The sequence below is a fragment of the Uloborus diversus genome, chromosome 5, assembly GCF_026930045.1.
Source record: "Uloborus diversus isolate 005 chromosome 5, Udiv.v.3.1, whole genome shotgun sequence".
In the NCBI taxonomy this organism is placed as follows: Eukaryota; Metazoa; Arthropoda; class Arachnida; order Araneae; family Uloboridae; genus Uloborus; species Uloborus diversus.
This window is the reverse complement of record NC_072735.1, coordinates 4,731,060-4,743,774: the sequence shown is the minus strand read 5'-3', so window position 1 is coordinate 4,743,774 and position 12,715 is coordinate 4,731,060. Positions and strand designations below refer to the sequence as shown.

The 12,715-nt window shown below is 33.7% G+C and overlaps 1 protein-coding gene across 1 annotated transcript in view; it reads right to left on the bottom strand.

The window, feature by feature from the left end:
- The window catches only part of LOC129222352 (cell adhesion molecule DSCAML1-like), a 151,641-nt gene that overhangs the window by 57,358 nt on the left and 81,568 nt on the right, over positions 1-12,715 (bottom strand). The window contains exons 7-8 of the mRNA XM_054856847.1: positions 4,346-4,507; positions 1,347-1,631 (exon numbers count right to left, since the gene is read on the bottom strand). Coding sequence (XP_054712822.1) covers positions 1,347-1,631; positions 4,346-4,507 — 447 coding nt within the window. The remainder of the gene's footprint in view (positions 1-1,346; positions 1,632-4,345; positions 4,508-12,715) is intronic.

The window sequence follows — 12,715 nt, the reverse complement described above, 5'->3', positions numbered from 1 at the left end:
AACTTTGCGAACCGTGGTCCCCCCCCCCCCCCCCAAAGATTTTAAATCGGATTAAGATCCGGACTACGAGCTGGCCATTTGATAACTTTGATACCCCAGCGCTTGAACCATTCTTTTGTACTTTTCGCTGTGTGTACACTCGCGTTATCTTGCTGAAATAACCAGTTACCTCCAGCATTCAGATGAGCAAAAGGTAAGAGATGATCTTCCAGTATTAATTGGTAATCTTCAGCGTTCTATCTTCCATTAAGAAATGCCAATTCTGCTTTACCATGCTGAAAGAGTTATTTATCTTTACTGGAACAAAAAATTTTTAACTGAGTTAAATTATGATTGAAAAAATGAGAAAAAAAAATGAGTTTATAATTTTGTCCAGCGGTGCATTTATATGTTTCTCATAAATTTCCAAAAACAAAACTTTTAGCAATCACTGATGGCAACATTTATACATTCTATGGCGTTAAATTAACATTTTCGAACGAAACTTTCTCGTAATCCTGGATTTTTTACCTTTGAGTTTATACTTTTGTCCAGGTTTCACGTAATGATAAAATATTAAATTTTCAAATTTTCTAATTTAATGAATTTTTTAATTTAATTGATAAGATGTACTAATTTTAGAACTACTTCTTCAACTATTCATCTTTACTTCAATTAAAATAATTGAAACCGAGTCATGTTGTAATTGAAACAAATTAAAAAAAAATTGAGTCTATAATTTTGTCCACCACTGTAGTACACTACTAATATTAATGAATCAATATGCACATAATTTCGGTTTATGCATTGTAATTTTTAAAAAAATGAAGTTGTACGTTCTGTTATTTTTATACACTGTACAGTACGTAAGCGAATTTCTCAAAACCTAAAAAATCGCGTGATCAAAGCTATAGTCTACGAGGATGAAAAGATCCTTGAAAGATAACGTCAATGCTTATCGCTTGACCACGACTTTTAATGATGCCAACCTTTTCGCTTGTAACTCGTTCTCCCCTCTCGATGTCAATCACAAGACTAATTCCACCCCAATTGCTCACTTGTGCAAAAAAGAACGCGTGTTTGGAAGAATTCGAACAATGGAGTCCAGGCGTGCAATACATTCCAAGAGACAGAAGCGCAAATATGCGATTTAACTTAAAAATTGAAAAAAAAAATTATCGCGCATAAGTGAAAGGTGCATTTTAGGTTTCGCGTATAAATGAACAAGAGTTAACATTGTTTCCCTATATCGCTGGCCGGGCCCGTAAGAAAAACGCGTATAAGTGAAAAACGCGTATAACAGAGGTCGCGTATAAGCGAGAGATCACTGTACATGTATCACTGTCAAGTCGTATGAATATGCATACCATGAATTACCATTGCAGCGCTATGACTTTCCGATCCGGCTTCATTAGTCGCCACGCACGTGTAGTTGGCTCTGTGCTCCGGCTTCACCGGATCAAAGAGTAGGGTGGAAGAATAATCTGCCAAATTGTGGATTCTGACGTCTCCATCCTTCTTTAACGCCTGCTCGTCCCTCAGCCACAGGAGAGAGATTGGGGGATCGCCTTTGATGACTGTGCACGTGATGCTCAGCCTCTGGCCCATTTGGACCGACGGGGGAAGATTGAAAGGTTCTATTACCGGCCGCACTGCAAGGAAGAACACTGTAAGACACTGGAATTGGCCGCATGTGATTTGCATTTTCGCTAGAATGTGTTAATCGAACGATGTGAGTGGTTTGATGATTTGTTGAGCTGGTAATTTGTATGTTAATTGCGAAACAGTTATGTGAAGAATGTTTAGTCTTCTTAAAAAGATATGCCGCGTTGTTATTATTATTATTATTTTACTTCCTTATCAATGCGTAAAACATTTCAGAAATATGTACGTATTAGGGCTTTAATGTACATTTATCTATTTCAAATACAGGGTGTTCCAAAATTATCTTTACAACTTCAAAAATTCATAACTTCGAACATAAACAAGATATTTACATTCTGTCTTTTGCATGTATTACTGCTACTAATAAAGCTTTTTTTCAAGTCCAGAAATTGTGGAGCGAACACGGCAAACATTCCAGCACAGTCCAAAAACTTGAATTCGTCAGGCTTCAAGGCAACTCCAAATGCCTACAACCACTTCCCACAGGGTTCTTTATAAAGAGTTGCCTGTGTATGCCTATAAGGTACAGTTGCTGCAGGCACTTACCAACAGATCGACCAAAACGTACGGAATTTGTCGTAGACATGTTACAACGTATTCAGCATGATGAAGATTTCTTGAAAAAGGTGTGCTTCAGTGATGAGGCAGTGTTCCATGTATCTGGTACAATAAACCGCCACAACGAACGAATTTGGGATTCTGAACCCCCACATGCAGTAGTCGAGCTTCAACGAGACAGCCCAAAGGTTAATGTGTGGTGTGGGCTGCTTATTCACAACAAAATCATTGGTCCTTTTTTCTTCATAGAAACCACAGTTAATGCAGCGTACCTGGCTTGAAATTGATTGCAGACTGGAAGTGCTTAGGGCCACCAATATTGCGCATGCTGAAGTGTACTGGAAAAAACTTTATTAGTTGCAGTAATACATGCAAAAGACAGAATATGAATATCTTGTTTATTTTCGAAGTTATGAATTTTTGAAGTTGTAAAGATGATTTTGGAACACCCTGTATAATTTAAAGCATCATAACACTTTAGCAGTAAGTTACTGCCTCGAAGCCAAAACTAAATGCCATGTACCAGACAGCCTGGTTATCACATCCATAGACTCCAGATTAGTTCTTAATAGAACTCATCAGTCTGGTTTAGTGAATAACCGATTTGGAAGGGGGCGGGAGGGGGAGGCAGACGTCATCTGTTTATCTCTTTGAGCTGAGATCGAAACTATAGTCTCTGGATGTGATAACTGGGTTGTCTGGTGTATTGCATTATAACCCTTCTTTGTTTATAAAAATATGCACACATGTAGTTAGGTCTTCAGTTTTGTAGTCGTTTTTTTTCTACATTTTAAATTATATTACTTATTTGAAAAAATTCACAGCAGTTTATCTCAAGTTTGAAGACCTGCTGCTTTAGGTTTTAACTTTATCAGTATTTTAAAAATTTTAAGTCTAAGCTTTTAAGCATTTAAAATCTGAACTTCGGTAATTCCTGTAATTAGACATTATGAATTATTATTAAAAGTACTGATAAAGAAGATAATTTACTGTAAAAGGTTTAAGGGGGTCCGGGAACAAAAATCGTCAAATTTTGCAATTTTTTTTTTTAATATTATTATTTAAAAAATTACTCAGTTTTCTTCTGCTGAAAAGGACGTTTGAATATTGTTTCTATCTTAATTAGAACGAAAGATACAGTTATTCTTGTTGCATGCACCTAACTTGTGTAATTAACTTTAAAACTTTAAACCCATTTTTCTCCATGATGCAATTTTTCTCGATTTCTTGCATTCAAACTCTTATAAGTCAGGAACCAATAAAGATAAAGTAATGAAATTTGGAGCATATCTTTTTCAAACAGTTTACTTTAACTTTTATTCGGCGAATTAAAAAAAAACGTTTACTGCAAAAAATATGATTTTTTTTTTAAAGTATCTTTGAATTTTTCGAAATTTTTCTTCAAATATTTTTTATTTTTTATTGAATCAATACTTTTAAAATCGCCGAATAAAAATAAAAATTTAGATATTTGTGCATAATTTTTTGAAAAAAAATTGAAAATTGACCAAGAATATTTTGAGTTATAGCAATTTAAATCAACCCCATTTTTTGTTAAAAAAACAAATTAAATTGAAAAAATTTTTTTTAAACATTTATGTTATGATTTTCCTTATTAAATAGATGGTAAATCAGTACAAAATATTTCAAAACTCTAAAGTGTTTAATAAAATTTTTTTTCAAAATGTGTCCCGGACCCCCTTAATATTGTAAAACCTAATTGTAAAGTTTAACTAATGTTGAACATGAAAACAATTAAGAGGACCATGATTTTGTTCCTTATGATTGCTTATGCTACTAATTTTATGTTTTCCTTTTATTAAGTAACGCATTTGTAAATTAGCATTGGTTGATAATGAAGAAAAATAAGTTTGAAATTAAATATTTTTAAATTACTATCAAGTACTTATCTTCACCGTAAAATTATTTGACATTATAAAATAAATTGGTTTCTAGAAATCAAAGAAAGACTTTGCGTTTACAATGTGATTTGTCTGAAAGAATTACAGTAGGAAACAAAATGAAACCTTGCCAGATTGCCATCATAAAATGACAATAAAAATCAGGAAAAAAGTCAATAAAACTTTTTCATACCGAGTCAACATGACGTTCCCTATGACAGCAAATCTAATAAAGCTCTTACCTCTGACTGTGATGTAAACACTCCCTCTGGCACTTTCTCCCTCCTTATTTCTCAAGGTGCATGTGTACTTCCCCTCATCCACCAGCCTCTCCACTTGCCGGACTACAAGTGTTCCGTTGGGGTATACTGTTTGTCGGTGGTTGTCCGGCAGCCTGACGCCGTCTAGAAAATAATTGAGTTCAGGGATCAATTAGTGTAGATTATATGAAAAGCAATAAATAAACCCATTAACAGATATTTTTCTATTTTCGAGTTTTATTGTTTTTAGTAGTAAGTCACGTTTTATTCCTGAGTAAAAAAAAAAAAAAAACTGAGACAAATATGATCAAAACTAAGCATCGATGATATTTTATAATTTCTGGATCGAGTGTGCCTATACCCACACACACACACATGTTTGGTTGGTAATTCAAAAAACATTCAGAGTTTTTTAAAACTATTTTTTTTACGTTTTTTGTTTTTCTTCCACCTGAAGTACACCTAGAAGTAAAGAAATTTTACTGCCAAAATTAAAATTCTAGAGATAAGTGGTAGGGGAAAGTAGGGCAAGGTGAAATGGCGAAATATTTACTCTGTTTTAACAATATTACCCATATCACAAAATTTTGCTGAAATTCAAAACCTATTTTTGGTATTTTAAAATAATAAAGCTCTTGCTATTGATATTTTAACTATTAATTGAGACCGACCGTTACTCGGTCTGTTATTTATTTATTAATCAAGATATTATCAAGATTATTTCTATTTTAAACGTTTTGCAATTAGTCAATCCCATGCGTGGCAAAGTGAAATAGTTAATGTCGTTTACCTATTCAATCATTTTTAAAATAACTTACGGATTCATTTATTATAGAACTCTCATTCCAGCTCCTTCATTTCATAACTCGCTAATGTATTTATTGAGCAATCATGATTGCTTATTGTTCTCACTTGACTGTTTTGACGTGCTATCATTTTATTTTCCCGCCAGCACCCTATGCAGCATCACCGTCGATCGGCTCCTCACGATGATGCTCCTATAGCGAAAACCGTCTCCAGGTTGCGTCCATATGCTACACACACCCGCATACATACACAACTACACACACACACACATACGCGCACACACAAATACATACACCTGCACACACATACACTAACACATGCACACACATACACTAACACACACACACACACTCAAACACATACATACACACACATGCATACACACAGACACCTACACATACATACAGACACCTACACATACATACAGACACCTACACATACATACAGACACCTACACATACACAAACACCTACACACAACTGCCCACACACTCATCACACTCATGCCTGCACACAGGCACAAACTCATATGCCTACACACATATACACATTCCCCACCACACACAAACACTCATACACACAACTACCTACACACTCATACCTGCACACAGACACAAACACACATGCTTACACACACATACACATACCCTCCTAGAAACAAACACATATACCCCCCCCACACACATAAACACACTTGCGTACATACACACACACACACACACTCGTGATTGCGAAAAACATAATTTGAATTCAAGAGGTCAAAATTCAAATTAAGTTTTTCTTTTTCATTCATTTATTTTCGTATTCAAATATTATTTTATTCATTCATTTTCAAAAGAAAATTTTCAACTTGCTAATTTTGAAAAAGGTATATTAACTAATTTCACTTTGCCCCACATTCACCTACTGATGGTAGAAGAAAAGCTTATCTGCTTTAGAGCAAGAATCTAGAAGTCTTTGCAGATATAGCTCTGGTAGAAGCTACTATTCAGCATTACTCGGAAAAATTTTTTCAACGAAAGCCTTTATATGGTTAGAACTTCGCAAATTAACATGTCTAAAAGATTTTTGTTTCACCAAAATTATCTCAAAAATAGTTCTAACCTCCAGAGCTAACTTGTTGAAAATCCTTATTAATGTTGCTATCATAAGAGGATATTTATAAGAGCTAGATACGACTAGAAATCTTTACTAATAATAAAGCTCAAAATCTCTCTGTCAGGATGTCTGGATCTCTGTGACGCGCATAGCGCCTATACCGTTCGGGCGATTTTCATGAAATTTGGCACACAGTTAGTTTGTAGCATGGGAGTGTGCACCTCGAAGCGATTTTTCGAAAATTCGATTTTGTTCTTTTTCTATTTCAATTTTAAGAACATTTTCCAGAGCAAAATTATCATAAGATGGACGAATAAATAACGAAATTTTCATGACGTGGAATGGGAGAGCGAATGATCATAGCCAATTGGCCAGAAATTCATCATCCATTATTTGTAAATACACAGGCGAACCAAATGACCTTTTAATTTTCTACTACGGGTAAAGCCGTGCGGGTACCACTAGTGATGAATAACTTACTTTTCTCTATCCTTCTCCCTTATTTCACACTTCTTCTCTTTGTTCAATCACTCTTTGATCCGAAACTATTCTGTGCAGATTAACACAATTTCTACAAAGTTGTTATATCTGTACATGGCATCCTTCCGTGGTAGATGAGGGTACAAAATTTTATAGTTTTCATGTAAAAGTTTTAAAATATCTTTAAATATATTGAATGGCAGCAAGGACTAAATTCCCACGGTTCCTTTTGTTATATTTCTGGAGAAATTGGAGTAAAGAAGGTTTCAAGAATTATAACAACTTTTTTTAGGAGAGTAAGTATACTATGCATATTTCAGTGTAAAAATTAATGACCAGGATAAGTCATGGGCTCCATATAAAGTGTGCTGCTCTTGGGTAGAGGGTTTGAGAAAATTGTCAAAGGTCATGAAGCGGTCCTCCCGTTTTGAAAAAGGAAAACTAGGCATTAAAAACACACATGAAGCAAGGATAGACTAACAATGGTAATTGTTTCGTTTCTTATAAAATCATTGAGAAAATTGTCAATAGCCATGATGCGGTCCTCCCGTTTTGGAAAAGGAAAACTAAGCATTAAAAACACACAAGAAGCAAGGATAGACTAAACAATGGTAACTGTTTCGTTTATTATAAAATCATAAAGTATGTTTTGCAAGTCATTCCCAATAGTTTTATGCATCAAATAGTTTGTAAAAATTAAACTTACAGATATTTTCAAAGATGTCCTTTCTCCCCGAATATGCAAATTAGGCTTTTTTGCGCATACATTTAAGGCCATTTTGTGGAAATTTCTTATGTTACAGAGAAAGATGGATGTCATATTTGAAATCAGAGCACAAAAAAAGTAAAAAAGCCATTCACGACGCATAATCACTTTTTTTAGCTCGCATTTTGCAGGCCGTAGTAATTACTTAACAGGATAAGCACATTGCATTGTGTTTTCAGGTGGAAAACATACAATATTATGTGTATCCTGTTAATAACTACCAAAACTATTAATAGTATAATTAAATTTAAAGAGAATGGCAACAGTAAGTGCAATTCATTTAGTTAACATTTGGGGTAAAAATAAAAACAGTTCTGAAAAACGAAATTTGATTACTTATTTTTATTATTTTTTTTAATCTTGAAGCTTCGTAAAACACTGCCATCAGGAAAATATAATTTTCTTTAAGAGCAGAAGAAAAAAAAGAGAAGAAGTTAGAAAGAATTTCGTCATTTTAGAAGCTTAGCCATTTGTTTCAAAAAAACGCTACTTAAAAAGTTAATATGATATTAATGAAAATAAAAAAAAAATAAAACAGGCAGTAGCTTTCGCCATGCAGGAATTCAAAAATGCAATTCGGGAAACTGAATTTCATTAAAAATGCGTCCTCTGAATTCCAGCGTAATTGCAAGTGGAGATAAAAGAAAGCAAGTCCAAATGCATCACATTCCTGTAGCATGCTTCAAAGCGAGGGATTTTTTTATGTTTCTTTAATTTTCGCTATTCCCGTGACGTCAACATTTTAAAGATTGACTCAGCCATTTTCATTTTTGCGACAATTATTGAAATGCAGAGAAATATCTGCGACACGCGCTATCTTTGGAAGTGTTTTCGGAATTCATGACGATCAGATGTATGCTTCATACAACGCAATAAATGTAGCATCGAATCATTTTTTGGGAAAAAACAGTAATAAAAAATAAATAAAAAAAAATAAGGAAAAAAACTCAAAACAAAACTGAAATTAAAAAAAAGTCATTTATATATAATAGTAAACTGCGTAAAAGACAAAAAAAAAAAGGAATTTATTCGTTAAACGTTATCGATGTTTTTTTTAGACATTAACTAGCAAAAATACCGGCGTTGCGTGGCTAAAAAATTATTATGAGAAACAATCGTTACTTGCCTTTGTTTTCTGTTTTAAGCGAAAGAATTTAAAACAAACCTTTTTGACGTGATTAAAAATCGAGCTTTTTCCTTACTCATTAAACTAAAATAGCAATAAGTATAAAGAACAAAATAATATTCAATTAGAAACGAAAGCACGACATTTAAGCATATAAAAATTTGAAGAATTTCCGAAATATGAAATTAAACTTTACATGTTTAAAAAGATTTATCTGTTAGTACTTTTTTTTTAAATCTAAAACCTTCTCTGTATGGCTATTGATGTACGAAATGTTTTAAAAAATGTAGCCGCCTGTGTTCCCCTTACACTTGCTTTAGTTATTTTGGGAAATTTCAATTTTTGTGGGCACTTGGTGAGGTTTAAAATCTTACCAAATTTGCGAGAATCATTTTGGGACACTTTCGATAATCCTCCCCCTCCTTACTAATTTTTATTATAGAAATATTGTTGCCAGATGCTGAGATACTTTTTGTTTAAAAAAAAATGGCGCTAAACGGTTTTATCCAAAATGTTTCCAAAATAAGTAGTAGAATTTGGCGATTGTTTGAAATCGTGCAAAAAGAAAAACTAATGGAAGTTTTGTGTAACAACTTCTTTATCAATTACTAGTGGTACCCGCACGGCTTTGCCCGTAATAGAAAAATTAAAAGGTCTTTTGGTTCGCCTGTATATTTACAAATATTATATGGTGAATTTTCTCGCCAATTGGCTTGCCCCCATGGTACGGTTCCACGTTATGATAATTTCGTATCTCGCCAATTGGCTTTTGCCCATGTTACGGTTCCACGTTATGATAATTTCGTAATTTACTCGTCCATCTTATGATAGTTTTGTTCTTAAAATTGGAATAGAAAAAGAACCACATGGAATTTTCGAAAAATTGCTTCGAGGTGCACACCCCCATGCTACAAACTAACTTTGTGCCAAATTTCATGAAAATCAGCCGAACGGAGTAGGCGCTATGCGCGTCACAGTGATCCAGACATCTAGACATCCTCCGGACAGAGAGACTTTCATTAATAAAGAGTAAAGAGTAAAGAATATACATGATACTTTTAGGAGGTAGATTACTTGATTGAAGTCTGTTCTTAGTCCAGTCAAATTAGGTCGAAAAAGGGCCGAACCCGGACATTCAAAAAAAAGAATGTGCATCTATACCAAGTTGTTCGGTATCATGAGGAGATAACGTACCAAAAAGTCCCAAGAGTTTGAGCGTCGGGTTTGGGAGTTATGGGGGGCAAAGAGGGGGCTCAAAATGCAGATTATTGCTTTATTTCAGCTGTATTTCCAACACTATTAGTTTTCATGAAAGGGTAATTGAATAAAAGTTGAATATGGAACAAATTACAAACACTGCAAGTACTATTTTTACACACATCAGTCATTAAGAAACGAGGGGATTGACCCCCCCCCCAACCCCTCCCCTTTGGATTTTGAGACATATTCATTGCACAAATGCAAAAGTTTCATTGCAGGTATTTTATTGTTTTTTTTAATGACATTTTCGAGTGTATTCCCTTTGCCCCCCCCCCCCCCCATGAGTAAAAAAAATGATGGGCGTAATCATACGTATCTCAATCCAAAATAACGTTGACACTTATTTGTTCATCGAATAAGAAATAAATTCCGAAGTGCATTCTCTTTGGATTTTTTAGAGCTGTGCTACAGAATATGAAATTTCATAGATTCATTTTTGCCGATGGATATTATACTAAGAAAATTAATAGTAATCCTATATTTGAATTTTTTTTTTTTTCGGTTTTAAGTTAAAATGCCGTACAGATGGCATTGAAATTTAATTCTCCTGTACGCAGGCTCGAATTTATGTACCCGCAGACCCAGCAATGCGGGGGTCTGTTTGGGAGGGGGGGGGGGAGTTCAGACCACTTAGGTGGTTAGATGGCCTAAGAAACCAAAAACTTTAAGAAACTAAATAAAAACCAATACTTCAAATTTAAAAGCTGAAACTGTTTTTATAATCTTTTAGTAAAGATTTGAGAAACTATAGAAACTCAACACGTAGTATTACTTATGAAATTTAACGAATCTTAAGTAATAAAAATAGCTTAAAAGGAGTCACCAAGTTGTGAATTTGAAACAAATTCTTTTTAATAATAAAATAATATACTATGCACAGAAATAATCATTAAGAATCCTCAAAGTTTTAAAACATAGAAACGAAAGCACACACACATCGGTTCTAAAAGTTTCAAGGACAAAAACAGAAAGAAAATTTGGTGGTCTAACGATTGCAGTTTTGCATTGTACTGCTCTGTACGTCTGTTTTTAGGTCTCAGTGCGAATCGGATGTTGGAATGAATAGGAAAGGGGTAGTTACTGAAATCTGAAAGGTAAGACGTTGCGCCTTTAGCGCAGGGTTTGATTACCCAAAAGACTCGGGAAGCTAGAGCTCCCCCTCAGAATTTTCAGGAAGCCCAAAAATTACTGAAAAACTGCTTAAAAATTCCAGATTCAGCTTTTAAAGGTACTGCAAACATTAGAACTGGTTCGATCAAATTTGGCCGAACTATTACAATACACTTTCATAACAATTTTGTGACAGTACAAATCTGTTTTAGCAACTAACCACCCTTTATTGTTTAGAATGTCAGTGAAGACGTATGTAATTTACAAAAATTCTATCTGTCGGGTAGGAAGAAAAGTTAAACATTGATCTGAATTTTGCTGCGTCACTTTTAAAAATAACACCTGTAGCAACAGTGAATTTTATTTAAATGTGCGTTGAATTTTTAGAAAAATTTCCAACACAGAATTTGTAAGGCCCTGAAATGAGAAGGAGCTTTCCCACTTCACAAGTTAATCGGGGCCTGCTTAAAGTCTTCTATAAAAATAATTTGTGTTTTCTCTTCACTTTGCAGATTTGCCGCTTCTATTTCTATAACCTCTGTTGAGTGCAGAAAAAAAGTAAATGGACCATAGGAAAGAACTCATTTAAGCGATGTTTGTTTTGATTTTCAAGCGTAATTTTTGGCATTTTTCAAGTTTGAATTGCTTTATTCCTTAAAAACATTTTCAAAAGTAAAAACTACGGCTTTTACTTCCAAATATATAACCTGCTATGTTTCTGAAAAGGTTTAAGAAAAAATTACAAACATTTTACTTTCATTTAAAACAGGAAATGACAAAGAATCTCTGCTTTTTTTTTAATCTTTTTTTTTTTTTTGGTAAGTGCAAGGATTATACTTGCAAATCTCCTCCCCTCTCCCCTCCCTTCCTGTGGTTGAAATACTAACAAGTATGTCACTAGCGGTGCTGCTTCGTTTCTAAAAGTAGCTATCAATTTTTGACACTTAGATTCGACCATTTACGGAAATTCAGTGTACTATTTTCGCTCAACGTTTATAATTGAGATCGTTCATAATCTTTCAGTATTTCAGACTAACAATCAATCAAATGCTGCTGAATAACCAATTTTTGTATCGCTTGTTTAGTCAAAATTCGATAAAGTGTGTTTAACGTCTGTTCCTACCTTTTTACATTTCAATCCGACCCGCTTCTGTTCTTCTTGGGGGCGTAACATAAATATATTTTCTGTTTACTTCAAGAAAAATGTAGGTTTTCACTTTTAAACTTGCATTTCCATTAATTTACTATTTTAAAAGAATCGAAAAACTTTTTTGTCTCCAAATTAAGGTATTTCTGTGAAAGTTTTGCTTACAAATGAAATTGAAGAACAAAATTAAATTGCTGAAAAAGTCGCATTGCGGTACATTCCTCCGTGGTCCTAAAAAATTTGTCCCGAATGTATAACTATAAAGTTAGCAAAAGAAAAATGAGCTAAAATGGCAGAAAATGTAGAACGTGAAATAAAATCGGAAAAAAAATGACACACTAAATGTGTTTTTTGTCACAAGCATATAATTCCCATTATTGAAATTATGAAAATCTAACTAAGAAATTTAACGTCATTTGTACAAAATCCAGCGTCTTATAAACTCGGCCAATGAAGAGTTAAAGATGTGGTTTAATCAATTAAAACCAGGAAATTAAAAACCTTTTATGAAATTTTGAAGACTGAATAATAAGGAAGTAAAGTATTTCAATTATCAAAA